Here is a 20,606-nt window from a genome sequence, read left to right as displayed (position 1 = left end):
CATTACATTCCACACGTAGTGGCCCACACCTATGTCATCTAGATGAGAACACGTTTCTCCATAGAAACCTACAGATATTTGACAGCACACAAAAAGATACTCTTTGCCTCCACCGCCTCCTCCTATTAGTAGAAAAATCAAAATATTATATTCTTTCCCCCTGTTTTGTACTTAAAGGACCTTTTTTTTTTTTTTCAGCGTTCCCGTTCTTTCTATCCACCTCTAATGAAAGACAATGGTTGACTGGAAACCTACAGTCCTTCTGGAGTTCCCACACTTCCTTAAAGTCCAAGGGAACCAGGAAGGTTATTCAGTGCCATGCTCAAATCACTCCCAACTATTCTGTGGCAGATGCCAGGGGCTGAGAGGTTCTAGGAGGGATCCCATTTATTTTCACTCCCCGTATGGCACCGAGCACACAGACAACACTGAAGTGCACAAATGCAGAGCTGCCTCAAGATGCTGAAAAATCTTTGGACTTCCATGTGTGTGCAGTTCTTGTGTGTTTGTATGTGCTGGTATCAGGAACACCTCAAATTCAGACTCAGACTTTACAGTTCATGCTGGCTACCCCCCCTCCCAGGGCAAGAAACTTTTCCAAAAAGCAGACTATGGGTAGGTTGGATTTTTTTTTTTTGCTTGGTTTTTCAGGAGGAAGAAGGGTAATGTCACCTTAAAAAACAAAATTTAAAAAATATTTAAAAAAAACCCAACACTGTCAAAGCCATCTTTGGATAAGCTGTTCTAATATTTATTTTACTCTTCTACTAGGAAATAGTATCTCAGCTTGAGATTGAATTTGTGCAACTTCAGCTTCCAGCCTCAAGATTCTAATGAATTTTTCATTATCATCAGAGGTTTACACTCAGTTCAGTTTACAGTGAGATTTTAAACATTTTCAGAAGTTACACATCTGCTGTATCCTTCTGTGTGTTATTTCAAGTGGAAGCAAACACCTCTTCATTATTAAAACTACGCCTGGCACATGAGAGACAGCATACCTGCAAAATACATCACAGGAATAGATTTCCCGAAGAGTAAATTTCCCTTCCTCCCAACTCCATTTGCATACCACAAACGAGCTCAATTTTGAGCTTGTTCTGAACAGCATGCACCTCTCTCACAATAAAGATTTTTTTTTTTCCCTTATTCTTCATGCAGTTCATCTTAGTACAGAAAAATCCAAAATACCTAAAAACTCAAGTGATGCCAGTTTAGTTGCATGGAAATATTTTTTAACATTCAAAAGACAACCATAAAACCTGTAGAAGCGGTACACCGAGTGATCAGTCTTAACTCCAACTGATAAACGAGCAGTTATAAATGCTTCACTAAACAGCCTTTGAACCAAATTGCAAGCTCATAAATTCAGTTTTTATTGGTGTCTTTGCTCTAAATCACCTGAGTTAAGGTCAAATCAATGATGGAAAATTTCAGCAAAATAAGAAGCAAGCGCAAGAGGGCCTGGAATTTTCAGTTGAACAGAGTAAAGATTAATTTTTTTTCCCAGGAAACAACCAAGTCTAAGATGCATAAACAAATCTTTTAAATTTACAATTAGGCTACTGTATTACACAATTGGTTTATGTAAGTTCTTCCCAGTATGATGAAAAGCCTCTCCTGTTACCATACCAGGTCTTAACCTGATTGCAATTAAAAGATTAAAAATATTTTTCAAGTAGGCAGACATTGGTTTGCATTTTACAGTATCGTGCTTGGTGTCATTAACTGACGAAGACTCGTTCTTATTAAAAAAAGTGGGGAAGGGAACTTGCTAATACAACTCGTACATTCTGTTCTGTTCTTTTTGGAAGCAAAGCTGTTTAATGCATTTCACTGAAAAAAAGAATAAAGCTACGTGTAGGGAAATTAAAGCCTGTTTACACCAGCCAAGAACTTCAACTTGGAGCTTGCATCAAGGTTGCAAAAGAACAAAGAAGTATGCACGTTAGGAGGAGCAGCAGGACCTTAAAAGGAGTCTGGTTTTGTAGATTCCAGCCTCCAACGCAGTAAAATTGTGGTTCCTGGGATCACAGATAGCATTTGGGAGCTCTACATTTTCATTTCCGTTATTTATCAAGAAGGGATAAAGAATAGCAAAATCTTACTAATCTAAGGAAAGAAACACAGGCTTAAAAGTGAGATTTTATTCATATTTGTTACTTCTTCACAACTCAAAGTGTGATAAAACTGATAAAAACAGCCTAGAATAATATTAGTTTACATCACTAAATTCAATTCACATTCTATTAATAAAATATCGAAAGGAAAATGACAACATTGCAGGTTCAGAAAAACAGGTCAGCTACTATGACTGAAAAAATCTACACTATCTTAACTGGTCACAACTGATTGCTTGTTGAATGCTTATTATTTAAAATTAACACAAATTACAAAATTTCAGACACACCCAACTCCTGTGCTCATAAAATATATCTTCTGTCATATCAAATTTCATTAGATTGGAAAGAATTTTCTGCTGAGATATTTCTTTTCAGCATGTATTAAAAGAATACTGAGAGTACTCTCCCCACCTATACAGCGACGTAATGATGCAGTCCCAGTTACGCTTTTAGCCCGCTCCCTCCAAAGAATCATTTTGCAAGCCACTCCGCAAGCACAGCATAAGTCATCTCTCATACAGTGATGAAAACCACCATCGGGCTACGGCCTAAATTCTGTCCTCTGTGGTGGACACACAGACCCCAGACTCCAGCACACAAAATAAAGCAGACTTCAGCTCTGTAGTTCAAGGCAAAGACAAAGCCAGCTCCAACTGCAACAGAGATGAGTACCTCCAGCTGCCACCAGTTCCCAAGAGCTGAAGCTGCTCGCCGTTATGCAGACATTGGTCATACTTTACGTGATAAATTTTAACCCCAACATCGAGGCAGGATGTTACCACCCTACCATAAAGACAGCCACCGCAGATTGAAAACTCATAACGCAGAATAAACAGCAAATGCAGTAGCCGATAGTTCACATGCAAACATCGTGTTAGACTGTTACATTTCCAGGCCTGTTAATTGTTTAAACACAAGTTAGATAATAATCTTCCATTTCTCTTTTTATTTTACATACTTTCTTTTTTTAAGAACAGACAGGGTCTCATGGAAAAAAGGAGCTTTACCAAACGTCGGACCTGGAATTACACAGACTTCAGTTACAAAGATTAAAACTGTAATCTGGTAAGGAAAGAACTCTTCCCCCGCTATGAATACATTTTTAAAAAGCCTCATTAGGCAAAGCAGCAGCCTGACTCTCAGTCCAGAAGAAAGAAAAAACCAAAAAAAACATTTCAATACTGTACAAAAAAAAAAGGTTATTACTTTTAAAGAAAACAGACAGCCAAAGCAGACTGTATGGCAGCAACTCTTCCTAGGGAAGGAAAAAACAAGTGTGTGCATATATATGGCATAGTACCTAAACAGACATTACAACTGCTTTAACTGCCAATGTTTTATCAACGGGATGTACTGGAAAAGAAATACATTCAAAATAATAGTTTTGAGCAAACGTGCTACAGGAAACAGAAAACGATCTGTCATGACTATACATGTACAAACCAACAACAACACTTATTTACAAACATTTATACCTCCAGGCATAAAACCCAAGTTTAATACTTGTGAAATGTATCTGATTGCTAGATCTGGACTGTTCCAATGTTCAGTAATAAGAGAGTCACATTTCTACACTGCAATAACCGTATGGCTTCAATCAGGTCTATCCTGAAGTCTTTGCATCTAGGTGATCTGTACCACAAAACTGAAAACCTCTACAGGTATTTTAACTTTCATTTGAAATGTGGACATGAATCCGCTACCTATCAGGGACTCCCCAGCACTCTGCCCAACAAGCAGCCAGCAAACCCAGAGCTGGTGCTGTTAGAAACTTAGCCAGTCTGCTCACAAAACGGTAATTTTGGATCACGTGGATTCCTTCTTCAAAGCATACATTTCATCATCTTCTACATTTTTAAGATTAAAAAAAAAGATTATATAAAAACAATTCTATACGCAAAAAAACCTAAGCCCAGAAGTGATTAAAAATAGACTAAGGTGGGCATAATCAGTAACTAATAAAAAAAGCTAAAAGTCCTATTTATGGAACTCAACACTTCACTCAGTCATATAGTTAACTGCCCTCAAAGACTAACAACCAGACCAATTCACAAGTACCTACATTGCTTACATAATTAAAAGAATAAGATGTAAAGTCAAAAAAATATATTTTATCCCTTCAAGATCAGGAAAGTAAAATAAAATGCTGGTTCTGTAACAGTGCAACAACTGCAGCATATTTTGCATGCAGCACATGATTTGCTACATTTAGTGGCACTTAAGTATTATGCGGTAAATACTGAAAGTAAGACAAGTTTCTGATCTGCATAAGCATAATCACATCATCATTACCAGAGTTGCTAAGCTACAGCCTTCTGAATAATACCAACTCAATTTTAGCACTTCGATCACTAGCCTTAATACATGTCAGCGTCCTGCTTTACATCTTGCTAAGAAAGTAATCACTGAAGCCAAGTATTTACTGAACTTGCCACTGGGCTTGGACCAGGTTCAATCTGACCAATCGTTCTCATCAAACTCTGAATCATCATCAGAATCGCTGTATTCCACAGCAATGCGTCTTGAAAGGATGGTTGCCACATCATTTCCAACAGGCTCTCGCTTTGCTTCTTGCTCACGTTGTTCCTGCACCTTCTTCAGCTGGATTCCTATAGAGACAATTACTCTCAGACAAAGTTTTCTGCATAAGAGATTTTAAATTTCATATTGTTATTGGTGCGTTTCTTGCATTCTAAAAATATATTCAGAAAGAAGAAGAAAAAAAGAAACCACTGAGTCAGAGAGCCTCCCTGAGCAAGGAAGAGAGAAAGACAAAGAAGGCAGATTGGAATCCATTCTCAGAGACTGAATACTTTTTAGACTTCTAAAACTCTCAACTGTATGTTAAAACTAAATATTCAAGACTGTATGGGTCCTTTTGATCTTTTGACCATTAGACCTACAGTTCCATTTTGTAAGCAAAGTCAGGAACAGCCATTAGTCACTTGTTAAAAATCAGTGAATTGAAGCCTGGTGTTGGATAACTCAGTTCTGAACAGAAGGAAAAATCCATGTACCCCTACTGGCTACTTTATGTAACAAACACAAGTTCTGTTTTCATTTGGTTATGTCCACACAAGCACTAGAACATGTTTGACAAAGCTTTGGGCATTAGAAAAAGATCCAAAGTCAGGGTCAATACATGTTAGAATGGGTGTGTGGTACCTCTGGTTAACCAGTCTCTGCGTTAACCAGTTTCCCAGCTGGGAAGAGAAGCCATAAACTCAGATCACTGGAAAACACAGTGCTTTCATTGGAAAAAAGAAATACCTAAAGTGTCCACTTACCCATTCGAATGGCAGCAAGAAGATCGCTCCGTGCATCGCTTATTGGCGGCTGTGCAGGTTCGTGACGTTTCGCCTCTGCAGCCGGAGGAGCATGCATTGGGGAGGAAGAGAGGGATGAACCTGCAGCAGGAGGGCCCGGAGGGGGAGGAGGTGGGCCGGGAGGAGGAGGAGCAGTGACAACAAGCCCACTAGAAGGAGGAGGATGAGTAGCTGCATAGGTAGAGCCAGTCACCAGTCCAGAATGGGAAGGTGGCACAGGAAGCTGGAGGGGACTAACAAATGCCGTTTGTGCTGAAGGAATCATAGGGGGAGGAGGAGGAGGGGGAGGACCTGTGGGATTGTAATAATCCACCATCTGAGCTGGAAGCATCCTATATAAAACAGAACAAAAACATTTAATGCATTGAAAGTTACGACTTACAGAATCATCACCCCTTAAACTGCTCTCATCCAACCTCAGCTAAAACAAAGATCAAAAGGATTTTAAACTGGTGAGTTAAATATGCAAGTGACTATAAACGTATGAATTGTCAAATATTGATAATACATTGAGAGATTTAAGACAGATGACGAAGTTAAAGGCAGCATTCCTTTCAGCACTCCACAAAGTGAGACTTTTTATCTTAATACTCCTGCCTAGTTAAGTATAAAGCTGTATTTGTTACTAAACATCTACTCTGTGAGAATATTAAATTCAGTGCCTATGATGAAGAAGGGACCAAGAAAACTGGAGACTATGCACATCACTTCCATAGAAGACCAAGTGTTAGAACAAATATTAAGAGATAGTAAGAGACAGAGGCATGGAGGACAACGGAAAGTATGAATGGAAAGATTTACCCAAAGGTATATCATGCATCTCATGTGCTTCTTTAGTCAAGTTTATCAATTTAAATATTATTTAATTAAATTGATACATTTGACTGATACTTTAAAAAGGAAGAACAGGGAAGAGATTATTTCCTTGTTAAAATGTCATTAAAAAATTCTTAAGCAGAAAAAATGGGAATCAATGTAAGAGTTATGAAGCAGGTAAAGAACTAGATATAGTAGACAGGAGTTGAAGGGAAGTTACTGATGACATTCAGTGATGCGTGTCTGTGACTGTGATACACTGACAATGGCTATGTACCTGGGGACTAAGCACAAGTATTTCTGTTATAAACTGGAAATAACAGAGAAAATGCAGGTTGGAGCAGTCAATCAGAGCATAACTGAGTCACGTACAGCATGATACAGTCATGAATCAGGCAAATGCTATCCCAGGATGTATCAAGTGAGGCTGAAAAACCTTGCCTTGCTTAGTTTAAAACAGAGGCAAGAATGATTACAGTTTTCCTTAGGTTACAACTTGAAAGTTTAAGCTATGCAAGCAAAAGAACAAAAAGGCACAGACTGGTTAGAAAACAGATGTTTTCTTGCTATCGGAGGGCTAGGACTCTGGCGCCAGCCTTCCTTCAGAATGCATTCAGGCAAAATATCTACATAGGAGTTTGATAAATTCATATCTTGAATTATGGAGTTGTCTGTGACAGTAGAGGAACTCGAGTCTGTGTCTGAGGAGATCCCTTCCAATTCTGCCATAAGCTCCTTTAAAAAGTCATTTCAGGGATGCACCACAGACTGCCATATTAATCACATTCAGCAATATTTTTTCTGCATGCTGCCTGAGTTTAAAATATTATTCAAATTACGCTACTTTCCACATTAAAGGAAAACTATCCCCTTTTTAATATCATATTAGGAACCCTTAACATTTAACAAGCATATTGATTTCACCATATTCAATACTCAATACTTTCACTACTTCTTCACTTAAATTCAGTTCATACATAGAAATTATACCAATTTTTTTCAGTCCTCCCAGGGAGATAACAAACGTATCTGGGGTCTTTTTGCGTGTATGCATTATATGTTATGATGGTTATGAAAAACATGCATCCCTGTAGTTTTGTCAAGAATCCACTGGAATAAATCAGGAGTTTTACCCATATTCTGCTGGTACCACAGGTACTGAGCTATGTTGGCCCTCTGAAGGCTGGGGTGGAGGTGGAGGTGGTTGCTGAGGTCTGTTTAAAGTAGCATGTCGTACAGTGGTGGAAGGTGGTCTGTATTCATGCTCATGGCTTTGGGATGCTGCCATGTACTGTGGACCATCTCCTGTTCCGTATGAAGGCATTGCTATCTGCTGATGGAGGGAATGATTCGGAGTAGCAGGATAAGAATAATCTGTAACATCAGATGCATGGGACCTAAAATTAAAGTAAATGGATGCAGAAGAACAGATTATGTGAGTGTAACAGGGTATTATCTAAATAGCTCACAAGAAAAGCTAAAAAGAATGCAAACAGAATTATTTTTGTTGTAACAGGACTCCCTGATTAAGCACCATTCCCTTGTAAGTCCACAGAAAGCACAAGAACAAATGCAACAAAAAAACATGGTTCAGTTTAACATGACTTGAAAATAAATTAGTCTGAAAAGTCAGCATAAAAGGACTGAAATGGAATGTTTTCAATATTTCAGCATACTAGCTGCATGCAGAATGTCCTCCTATAATGCAGAGGCAAAAAAATTTAGAGCTTTCTCCAGATTTTAGAGTTCTTTAGTAACCATAAGGAGGTATATTGTTTTTGACAATGATTTTGACAGTCCACTGTTTGAAATGATAATACTTATCAGGCCTGCCTTAAGTTAACAACGGCAGCAGAAAAAGGAAAGCAATACTGCAAGCACACACAATTATGCAGAAGAGTACATTTCACCAAAGCAGAGGAAACCAATTTCAAAAGTTAGAAAACGCTTTTTATTTTGTTTGCACAATTAATTTTGCTGGAAAGGCTTAGAGAAACTGGGAAATGTAAATATTAGTTGAGCAGAGAGTTCATAAAGATACAAAGTCTAGGATGCTCTGTCAAATAAGCCCAAGAGAGGGAGCAAAAGGATCTCTTAATCCCATTACTGCAAATAGTTGTTTTAGTAATGAACAATCGTGCAGCCTGGCTTTTAGTGAACACAGTAAACTGATGCACTTATCTGTAAGACTGGAAGCAAGGTAAGCAACAAAAAGCCAGGGCTTTGAGTAAAACAAAATGACAAACCCTTTGGGCATTTTGTCCTCTTTCATGCTTCCTGCCTGCTCCATTTTCTTTGCGTCACTCATGAACTCAATGCCCATTTTCCTTCTCTCCCACTCTTCTTTTCTTGTTCTTACTTTTCTCACATTAATTTGCTGGTTTCTGTTTGGATTCAGCTTGTGTTTCTCTCTCTAAAGTACAATAAGTATAACAAATACATTGTAAATTGTGACAGTCTGGACACTTGGATGTCAATGTTCAGTGAGTAATTCTTATAATTAGCAAACGAGAAGAAACATGAGCTTTTTTTTTACTTTAGCATTAAAAAAGAACCACAATATAGCCAAATACACTTCTTTCAGACCTTATTTACAAAACACTGCTCATGCAGTAGCTGTCAGCATAAAAGCGTCTCTGAAACCAGTACTTATTTCTATACGTATGGGGTTTTTTATAGCTTAGTTCCTACAGCTAAGACTAACGCAACACAAAAATTCGAAAGCCTTCTCTCCACCTCACTACCACTCACAAAATTAACCCTTCATGCATGTAAAACAGACTTCAGGATTAAATTTCAATGAATAAAGTATCAGTGATTGAAAGTTCTCCATACATTACAGAATTTGATAGAGGCTTATATAAGTACAAGATATCTGTCATCTTAGAACATCTATATCCAACATAATGATGCATCCTACAATTTCTGCTTAAAAAACCCTACAGATTGCAAATACTATGGATATCTGCAAGCATTCACATACACGTTGAAATTGCTGGGATATAAAAGCAAAACACTTCAATATGATTATTTAAACTTGGGAATCCTGGAAGCAAGGTGTTAAGGCTAGAAAAAGAATCAAAATGTGTGAAACGCAGAATTCATGACGAAAAAATCCACATCTTGCACTTGACAGCTGAACATCAATGTCATTTTACCAGATCAACCTACAGAAAGCATAGTCTCAGTGAAACACTACAGACTGGCAAACAGGACACAATATTTTGCATTTAAAACTAAAAAAAATAAAGTAAAAATTGGTGATTAAAGGATTTTAGACAAAGAGAGGGGGTCCAAATATATTATTGAAACAGCAGTAGCAATTTTTAAAAATTTCTTTCAATTACAAGAGGATTACTCTTCACAAAGACCAAAACAGTACATATACAAAGTTCTGAGCAGATTATTATTTTTTTTTAAATTAATCTCCACTGGACAGCAGACTAAAGGTATTGGTCCACACTTTTGCAAGTGGTGGCTGCTTCCTCAACCCAGCCATTCAAGATTCTCTTTATTCCTAACATTACTGCTAGCAATTAACCACGACAGAGAAAATGAAATAAGTGGGAAAATCCTCTAGTGAGACCAGCTTAGTGAAAACTCAGACCTCCGTGCACACCAGGAGAAAGTAACTCCCACTGAGCTCAAGGGGAATCCTACTCAACAAAGATGAATGCGTGTCTCTAAGCAGAGATTTCTGCTACTTCAGGCAATAATGTTGCATCTAGTTTTGTAGCTTGCTTTTTAGACAAACATAACATCAATAAAGCTGAACTATTCCCCCTTTAAAGCATTCTGTTAGCAGTGAAAGTATGCTTGACTGAGTAGATCACGGAAAAATATTTATTAAGCTACCAGCAGCATAACATACGACAAACTAGACGGGAAGGAAGAGGTACTGACATTATCTAGTACAGGCAGACTTAAATGCTTTTGTAACTACAGCTACTCAAGATCAACTATAAAGCATGCAACAAACACTTATTTCACTACAGTGTATAACATTATGATGACAAAATGCTCATCTGAAGCTGAGGAAGAAAAAAATCATCACAGAATTTGTTACGTTATTTATGCTTTAAAATAATGTTGAGAAGAACTTTAAAAGATGCATTGTATGTTTTCTCTCTTCTAGCTATTCCCAACCTGTAAAAACACCTAATTCTACTCAGTATTTCTGAACATACAACTGTGGTATAACAAACGTCTTTGCCGTAAACAGACCTAGTATCTGGGGACAGTGATCCCTCGGAAGATGCTCCATGGTACACACTTTGAGACAACCTGTTGTCAGGTCTAAGCTCTTTGTCATATGCCATCATATTCCACTCCTGGCGTCTGTTCCTGGCTTTTCTAACCTTTTTCACCTCACGGGTGGTGCCATCTATGCGCTTTTGCTCCTAATGTTCAAACAAAAGAAATAAAGCATGCAAAGAGAGAAAAAAAAGGAAAGGAAAAAAGCTGGTTAAAATGCAGTTAGAGTGCATGAAAATAAGACCAGATTTACAGATGAAGCCAAGTCTTCATAAAATCTCTCTGCACTGAGAATATCTCCTTACACTACAAACCTCGTTAGTACTAAGACTGCAGCTTTGCCCTTCTTCTGTAGGATGCACGTGCTCATGTGATAACGACCTACTGGCTTTCCCAATACAGAAGTGTGACTGATTTTAAAAGCCAGAAAATTTAACTACTTCTGACATTCTATGTCATTTATTTAGACCATCCTGAAGAACTTGTCGTTTCCTTCTCCTGCAAATCAATCTTATGCAAATATGTTACGTATGATCAGGGTTATTTTTGTTATTCATTAGGGTCACAATCACCTGAGACTTTGGGGAAGTATAGAAAAATTAGAAACACTTCCCTATTTCATAGTCTATGTGAAATGATTTTTTTTTTTTTTAAACTTCCTCTCCCTTCTTAGATCTGATTAACTACCAAAATTCCTCCCAGTTTTTCCTCATCATTGTATCCCATTATCTTACATAAAAATGAATGATGCTAATCCTCTCTGCAATGTGTCACTAATATTCAGGCCGATAATAATATATTACAGCTTGATGGCTTCATGACAAATCAGTCTGTTTAGTTTTTTAAATCTTTCTATATAGTTTCAGGCCCAAGCAATGTCAGTGTTTATCTATCAGTAAGATCTCCTAACAGTGGGAAGGGTATTTATGTGCTACTCTTTCTCTCAACATTTATGAGATGTAATAATATTTAATTTTTTTTTTTTTAGTCAGCTCTAGAGCCCACATCTTAGAATACTAATTCAAAAATACGTTAAACATGTTTTATCTATTAATAAGTCAGTATGAGACTTTTGGCTGCTAGAAAAATAGTTTCTCAGAAAATAATTATATTGATATTCTGAGAATACACCCATATTTAATTGCATTTAGAGAAGAGTTTGGTAAAATACTGACATACAAGCATTTTATTGGGGAATCTCTGCCGTCAAAGTAAGTGATAATAGTTGGAAAGACAGTCTCACCAAAAAGAAAGAAGTACATCACAGATGAACAGATATTTTACTTCAACTGTCAAACAGCACTGAGCAAATAATTTCGAAATAATGTAATTGTCGTTATACAACTAACAAAAAAAATAAATCTACTGAATGGCGTGCCTGCCCATGTTTTGGATCTCTTCCTTGTTCACGCATGTCCATACTAGGGACCTGCTGATCCACATCTGCTAACATTAAGAATGACAGAGAGAAGTCTTTTTGAAGTTCAACATCCAAATGTTCCGACAACACTTGCTCACTCCTGGCCCCTGCAGTGAGTAGATTTTTGATCTGATTCATGTTAAGTAAAGATCATCACCTTCGTTCTTAATTACTTCCTAGAAAATCTTTTTCCTCTCCAAACTTTTTAGAATCACACCCTTTTTTATCCAGGTTATGAAAGGCTTCGCTCTCTCCTTTAATACCACTTCTTCACATGAAAACTTCCCAATACAGGAATTGGAGCAGAAGGGAGACAGATTCAGTCATGCTTCAGTTTAAATACATAAAAAGTTTTGCTAACCACCATAGCTGAATATGTGCTTGTTAAAGGCTTTACATCTGTCTTTCATTTGATTGCCACAAAATTAAATTTGTTTTGTCACTTTTATCCTGGTTCATTTATTAAGGTTTTGTTACTAAATCGTTGCAGGGGAAAGTACAAATAAGCCTTCTGGTTAACCAAAAATATGCTTTAGTTTTCTTTTCTCACAGAATAGTTACTCCATTTTCTAAGGGTCACAACTACATATTTCATGCAAGTCTGTAGAGAAAGTAAATATCCACCTTTTGACTAATGTATGATGCTGCTCAGAAGACAGTCATTTTGAGATAATTCCTATACCATAAGGAGTGCTTACATGACTGCTTACATACAACCACCTATTTAAAAATTGGGTTTTAGAGAGATCGCTATGTTTTTTATGAAAAAGGTAAAAACATATGCACGTATAAATAAACAACACAAAATAAACACAAAGCTTAGTTTGTTTTTATTGGATCTGATTCCAGCTGGATAGGGTGTTCCAAACCAGCATCTGTAAGTGTACTAATGAATAAATATGCTGACGCCCTTTTTACTCAGACAGTACTAAACCCTACTTGTATTGGTTTTAGAATCAAATATTATATACATACATCTCTAAACCACTTCATTTCTTCCAAAACAGTGGGGCAAGCCAATTATTAGCAGCTGACAAAACTATATATACACCTCTTAAGTAGTTTTAAGTTGTTCCAGGAATGCCGTCATTACCTTGACAAACAATGGTGACAGCTCTAGTTTTAATACCTAGGACAATTACAACAGAGGTTTTTTTAGGGGAGCTGAAGCCTTTCAAAATAACTACAGTTAGAAACCTTTCCTAGGAAAGTTAAGCAATATTAAGAAGAGTTACTTCCCTTAACCAAGTGTAATAGAAGCTGTGGCAGACAAGTGGATGCTGTAGGTTAAGTCAGAAAATAGGTACATCATTCAGCTGTCAGCAGGAAGCGATTTCAGCAAATACAAAAAATGTATTAGAGCCCTCAAACAGCATTAGGTTAATTTTAAGTTTGGTGTTTGCATCAAGAGTTAGCAAATGATGTTTCAAGCGTCTTAATAAAGAATTAGAGCTAGTAATAGAAAGTAGCTTCAGCAAGTATTTGCAATACTTTCAAAAAACTGGAAGCATGAGCCTAGAGTATTTTCCTGACTTCACAATTTACAAGATCCTACCAATCACAAGTCCTCAAAAAATGTACGCCCTCCAAATGTAAATATTTCTACTTATTTAAATAACTAATCATCCCTCAGAAAAAATGGGGAACAATAAAAAGCAAAGTAGAACAATTTTCCTTTCGTTAACCAATGGTTAGCAACTGGTCTACTATAGCCATTCAATTCAGAATATTACTGATACGTTGAAGAGTCAAAACTAACTTCACTGAACTCTTAGGCACTGATCTACTAAGAGTCTGACAGTAAAAAAAAACCCCAGAGACTACACCACAGATTTTAAACTTAAAGAATTAAAATTACAGTTTTCTTTGGAGAAAAAGTTCACCTGAAAGAGCCAAATCAAGGAATGCTTGTGTTAGACTTCTTCAGTTAAACTGAATACAGAAACAATATGTAAGTATAATTTTCCTGCTTTCAAATATCAAACTCCTCACAAACCTTTTGCTGCAACAGCTCAAGCAGTTAAGGCAAATTACCAAAATAATACTGGAAAACTGATTCTCTGGTGCAAGGAGTACTCTCAAGGCTTCACTGACTACCTGAAAAATTGAGGCTAAAAACCAGCTGGTTTTGGTCAGCTGAGTAGGACTGCATTTGGATGTCTAGTTTGTAATTTGCTAAACAATACACATGTATTTCACCTGCACAGTTTCTCAACAACTTTCATATTTTGAGCTTCTGTAGAATACAAATCACATAAAGAATTCTCACTCAGTAGCTTCAAAATACAAATTGAGCCACAAAATTGTTAATAGACGCTCTGGAATCATTCCTGGTCACTGCTATTATAAGGACAAGAACAAAAGAAAATGACAGCCTGTTAAGCAACCTGTGGAACAAATGGTGCCTGTGAGACATCTCACCCAAACCCTCCAGCTCTCTAAAGGTTCCAGATGAGAAAAAGCTAATTTGCACACCAGGTTTTGCAAAGACAAAAAACCAGATTTCCTCCTGTCAAAGTGACACCTACCCACGGAAACTCAAATCTATGCTGCTTTCTTCTTAGTTGGTCTTGTCATGTATTTAATCAGATCAAATAGCACTTCCGTTACAACTCATCACGGGGTATTTCTGTGATGTACGGCTATAATCCTACAGGGCTAGAATTGAGCAATTTTACATCTGGTTTGTAGACTGTAATAAGACAATTAAAATCTACAAAAATAGATGGAAATAAGTGAGATGTGTTGCCTAAAACATAGTGTAAAAGCAAGCTTATTTATAAAGTGGTTTTGTAAAAATCTCTCTAAAGCTATCAAAAATTTTTCAAGCGATGCTCTGCTAAAGTTTTTTCAAAAGCTTTTGTGTTTTGTCCTTTTTAATATTAAATCAGAATGGGAAAAAATAGCAGTTGATAGTTTCCGTTTATCCCTCTCTAGTGACGAGATCTAAATTTGAAGGGAAAAAGGTGGGAGGAAAAAAATCCAAAGGCTGCAATCATCCCTATATATTTTTCAAAAAGAAATACTGAACGGAATTTTAAAAAAACAACTAAACCAGAGAATGATAGCTGCTTTAATTATTTCAAGTCTTCTAATCAGCTCTGTGACTTATCATACAGAGGATAATAGTGGGATTATATTCTTGCATATACATTTGTATATAATTATACAAATAACAAACTGAATATTTTCCAATACTTTGCTTTAGACAGTAACTTCCACTGAAAATGCTTACTCAACTTTTTCAACTCTATTTAATATTTCAATGCTGAAATACCTGCCAAAACAGAAAACATTTTTGTCTCATACTCCTAGCAGGAACTCATGATTTATCTCTTCCAGAACTTTGAAAATCATGAATTCACAAAATGCTTTAGTTAAACCAAGTCTTTGTGTTTTGTTTAAAAATGTTGTAGTCATAAATTTTTGTCTAGCAACAGAACAAGGAATTCATAGAATTTTATAAAAACAGAATAGTAAAACTTCCCAGTCATGCCCTACAATTTGATTTCTTATCAGGTACCATATATACACACACATGTATTACACACACAATGTATATACACAAATACACATTCACATGTATATTCACATATTAGACAGCATGTATATATGACGTGTACAATACATGTATATATATGCTGACATAGTAGAATACCTGTTTATATATAAACATGTATAGGTATGTTGATAAATATGATATATATGCATGTGTGTATGTGTACTAAAAATTAAGTAGCTTCCTTCTATTTCCTCTGAGCAGTCTGTGCATCTTGTTTGGATTCCTTTTATTTTAAATCCCTTATCTCTCACTGAACCTATCTAAAAGGGCACCTTCTGCCAGATAAGATAGGCAGTCATTGCTTCAAACTCTCCTTCTTCAATTTTTTTTCATAATTATCTTCAAAAATCTTAAAGCCCTCAGATTTGATAAAATACATTGACCGCAAAGAAGCACAGAAGTAGCAACTGATTTCTTCATTCAAAACTAAAATCCATTAAGAAAATCTTGATTGCATCACAACACACATCTTGGCTCAAACTGCTGAAGATATTTCAGAAGGACTGAAGACACTATGAAAAAGTCTTTTTTTTATGGTTTTGAACTTAGAAGAAACAGAGAATATTTCTCCTAAAATTAATCTTCTCTTGTTGCTGAGCCACAGAGTAATTTTGCTGTGTATTATCATCTTACTAACTTGTAACAGGTGTAGAAAAAAAGCGAAGAGTTACTATCAAGGAATTAAAAACCCCAACGAAGTATTTATTTCTGGATAAGCTCATGTTTCGCTACAGGAGTTGATGCTGCTGGATAAAGAACTATGGAAATAAAGGAAACTATAATTCAAATTCTCCCCATCCCCAAGTCACAGTGTCTTTTTCCAAAGCACAACAGGACCATTTTGCTGAGTACTAATAAGCAGATGCTGGCAAAGGATTAAAGAAAGTATCTTGGAAGATAACTACAATTCCTAAATTAAGAAGATAAATACAGTTCCTAAAATTCAATTTGCCAACTTCTTAAAATAGACAGTATGAGCTATAAAAACTGAACCAACTGAATCTACAGCCACACATAAAGAGGAATAGTCTTTCCATGCACACAAACTAAGTATGACCTAGCAATTTTTATGCCTGGACAACCGTACACAAAACTGTAATGCACACATTTGCTATTATGTTTCTGCTTTTACCTTTTGTCTCCTCTTTTCTTTTCGCTTATCTTCAGTATCTTGTAACATTTTTTCTTTCCAAAGATCAAAAAAATAGGAAGGATCAGTATAGAACTTCAATCCATCTTTCTTATCATCCCTGGAAATACAGTAGAAGAAAAGCTCAGAAAATATGAATTAGTATTTTTCAAATCAACAAAACTCACCTTTGACGATCATCCAAGCTTAATCTTTTTTGCATTATAGGATGATAGCATGCCAAGTGCATTAAATGCCACTCTCGGTACTTACAGCTTACATTTGGCTTGATTCATGCCAAGAATTTGAGGGGGAAAAGGGTGGAATACACAACCTTTCGCGAAACATGCTCCCAGGCTCTGCCTCATCAGAGCTCAGCAGGAGCTGACCAGGCTCCTGGATCAGCCACCTCACCGGAGTGAAATTCGATGGTGCTGCAAAATGATTGGTGCCAAGAGAGGGTGTGCAGAGGACAGAGGAGCATAAGAATGGAACTTGGCTGTCTCAGAAGAACTGGAAAAGGAGTATTTGTCTCAACCCAGATGGGTCTTAAGATCTGGATTTAGGAACAAGGTGGGTCTGAGTACCTTTGCCCTTATGACAGGAAGCACAAGACAGTCACCTATTCTCAGTGGGACTCTTCTAACTAGGGGAAGGGCTAGGAAAGGGGTGGCAACTGAAAGGTTGAATCCTACCAGGCTACTCTAGGAGGATGTGAGACAGAGCTGATCTGGGCTTGTCAGCTCCAATTGTCAGCAGGAGCCAGGGACACTCAGACTAAGAAACCACAAAAAAGTTATGCTATCAAATCTTTGGCCGGAAATAGGGAATCTTCTAATATCCTCAACTCCTGGAAATCAATGGGTACACGGGGAGTCAACATGGCAGGGCAGCTGGCATGGTCCAAAAAGTATATGATGGTGACACCAGTCTAGCTTGCTAAATTGGTGTCCTTCAGAGTCCCTTTTGGCTGTGGGTTCCTAATTTCTTCCTTTTGAGGGCAAATTTTGATGGCAGCTGAATACTAATTTCTACCAGCAAGATCAGGAGCGATGGAGATCCAGCACATGGAAACCTTATAACCCCTGAAGCAGAGTACAAAGAGTAGATCTTGTATACTGTCTGGTCATACAACCATAAACCCCTTACTTTTAGCGTGCTAGATCTCCTCGCTACAAACATCTAACCTACTGACAGGGGCACTGAGGCCACTCTTCTACCCCTCCAGCTTCAGACAGACTACAATCTGAAATTTGTTTAAGCTTCGTCGAAGGCAAATACAAATAATTTAAATTTGGTAGATGTAAAAGACATACCAAGAAAAATAGTTTAAGTAAATTTCCCTAAAGTATCGCTAATAAAACAGGAATAACAATAAAGGTCACTGACACTGTCATCCACATACATATCAGGACACAGCTGTGCAGAACAGCTGATCGATAACAGCTTTTAGTAACTGGATGCCTACAAACAATCAAACACCATCATTGTCTGCAATAGTGGCAAAAAACATGGCCTTCAGCTACAAATCTAAAAATTTTACCTTTCATGTAAAAGCTCTTAAAAATAAAATACACTGCAAACGCTCTGCTATGTCATTCCTAAAAAAAATTCAAATAATTCACTGCAGACTGAGCGCCTGCTTCAGACAGATACCTCACAATCTAGTACCTCTCAGAAGTTGAAGGACACAGTAAAAAGGCGTTGTCCACAACCCTTCAGACAGACAAATTATATTCATTTCATGAGCAACAATAAAATTCAAGAAACAGGAAAAGAAAACAGGAAAGGAAGTCCTGCTTGCTGCTCATTTATTCACCAATAAGTAACCAGGAAAAGAAAAGGCAAAGATTGCGTGTGCACACAGCTGTGTATGTTGGGGGGAACAGGGAGAATGGAGGGAAGGCAAAAGCAACAAATCCAGCTTTCTGGATAAATTAACCAAACACAGCAGTTTAGTAAATTACTAAATTTCTTTTCGCGTTTTACATAATCAATAGCCCTTGCTGTCTGATCCTGTGCTGCCATGTAACACTTAGCTGAAATATGATGATTTTTTGTCAGGTACACCTTACAATTTTAAGTGTGGTAACAGCAATTTTTTGTTTCCATGAACAGGAAAGTCCCTGAAAAAACAAATCTCAACAACCAATACAGCTTTTTCCTTCTGCTATAATTATTCTCTGCGTACAAATAGGAGATAACGGGCAAAATACAAGAACATAGACAATTAATATTTCCATACCTGTAAGGTGAAAGAATATTCAGAGGTGGTGGTTTGTCACTCTGATTATAAATATCAGCCACAGGGTTAGGAATGCTGTTCTTTGAAACTACCTGCTGATCTTGAATTGTTGAGCTCTTAAATGCTTTTTTCATGTTGATATCCTGTAACGATACTGTTAGAAACAAAAATACATTTATCACAGGTCTGAAATTAACATAAGTGGATAAACAAACTCCATTTTACACTAGCTATTTAAAATATTTTCAGCAAAATACAGAAGAAAAACTGGAAGATTCTTCTTTAGTGGATAATGATGACATTTAAGTACAAAGGCATGTAAGAATTACCATAATAAATCAGATTTAAGTCCCACTTGGTCCAGAACCTCACTTAAAATAATGGGACCATGGACTGCCTTGGAAGATAATGTCCTGTACCATGCGGATGTCCAAGGATCTCCCCTTTTTATGAGGTTTAACCTGCACTCCTAATAGCAGAAAGATTGGCTTCAAGCCTGAAACACCAGGTCTGGTATTCCTCTGACACAGCGCGTTTTATCATTACATGTGGTATCCATATACATTCAACCCCATTCAAAGTTTAATTGAATTATGGCCTCCACAACCTCCTGCGAGAGAGAGTTTCACATCCTTTACCATCTTTCAACTCCAACATCTTTCCACGTAATTGGACATCCCTCGATCTTAAGTTTTCCTTATCTCTCTATAGAGAGGAATACTTACCTTCTTTATACAGTCCAGTAACACACTTCTATTTTATCTTTTCGCATATACAGTTCTGGGGGAAACAATACTAGCCTTTTCATTCTTTCCTTTCTAATGAAAGATTAAGTTGCTTTTAATTGTTCCTGTCACTTCTAGCAAGAAATTGTTTTATTCTTAATATAAATTTTCCTGAGATGGAGTGAGCATTGCTAAAAAGATCCAGATAATGCCAATCACAATTTAGAAGTGGCAGTAAGCTCTCCACATTATCTTCCATTCTTAGGCAACCTGAAATACAGGGTTTTGACTGCAGTTGAACAGAACACTGAAGTCTTCATTGGCTTGTCTACAATGACACTAACCACTTCTTGAATTGATCCAACTGTTTTACAAACGTGTAAGGTGTAGGAGTAGTGCAAACGAAATGCACAGGCTTGTTTTCTTTTTATTCCCATTGACATTTCATCTAGTGTTTATCAACTATCAAGAACAAACAGTGAGAATGTCACTGGGCAGAAGTTTAATATATTGACCACCTGCAGAACCAGAAAGGCATGAAGTTTGATAGAGACCCTATAAGGTACACAGTTATCCTTTGTCATGATGGAAAAAAACAAATCCCACTCAGACTTCTCCACCCAACTATTTTTGTCATCTGTGGTGAGCTCTTAGATCACTTAAATTCTTCCGTAGCTTTTAAAAGAGCAAAAAATTAGAAGTAGAAGATTTCATTCCAAATTGTCCTTCCCCCATCCGCGTTATGTGAAGTATCAGAACACCATTTTTGAGAAACTACTTTCTATTTAAACCTGCCTTTAAGGAAACCAGTAAGGTATTTCAGGCATTTTTTCAGATGTATTTATCTGAATTGTTACATTCTTGTTTGAAGGAAGACATTCAAAAGAGCACAAATCCCATTTTTATGGGGCTTTTGAGTGTAAGTTATATATATTCTTTTGAAAATGTCAATTATTTTAAAATGTTTTTTTTTTCAACTGTAGTATTAGTTACATATATTTTTATA

At 36.9% G+C, this 20,606-nt stretch overlaps 1 protein-coding gene across 6 annotated transcripts in view; it reads right to left on the bottom strand.

The window, feature by feature from the left end:
• Nucleotides 1–809: 809 nt before the first annotated feature.
• The window catches only part of WASF3 (WASP family member 3), a 76,797-nt gene continuing 57,000 nt past the window's right edge, over nucleotides 810–20,606 (bottom strand). For 4 of the 6 annotated variants that reach the window (XM_063331621.1, XM_063331637.1, XM_063331628.1 and 1 more), the window contains 6 exons: nucleotides 18,876–19,029; nucleotides 16,634–16,751; nucleotides 10,490–10,665; nucleotides 7,399–7,662; nucleotides 5,411–5,781; nucleotides 810–4,732 (listed from right to left, as the gene is read on the bottom strand). In XM_063331621.1, the coding sequence (XP_063187691.1) occupies nucleotides 4,575–4,732; nucleotides 5,411–5,781; nucleotides 7,399–7,662; nucleotides 10,490–10,665; nucleotides 16,634–16,751; nucleotides 18,876–19,029 (1,241 nt within the window). In that variant the 3' untranslated portion in view covers nucleotides 810–4,574. Of the gene's footprint in view, nucleotides 4,733–5,410; nucleotides 5,782–7,398; nucleotides 7,663–8,511; nucleotides 8,679–10,489; nucleotides 10,666–16,633; nucleotides 16,752–18,875; nucleotides 19,030–20,606 lie in introns of all 6 variants that reach the window. The other 2 variants (XM_063331654.1, XM_063331665.1) reach the window with 2 other exon arrangements.

This window comes from Chroicocephalus ridibundus, chromosome 1 (genome assembly GCF_963924245.1).
Source record: "Chroicocephalus ridibundus chromosome 1, bChrRid1.1, whole genome shotgun sequence".
NCBI classification, from domain to species: domain Eukaryota; kingdom Metazoa; phylum Chordata; class Aves; order Charadriiformes; family Laridae; genus Chroicocephalus; species Chroicocephalus ridibundus.
Note: the sequence above shows the minus strand (reverse complement) of the source record. Positions and strands in the feature narration are given on the sequence as shown.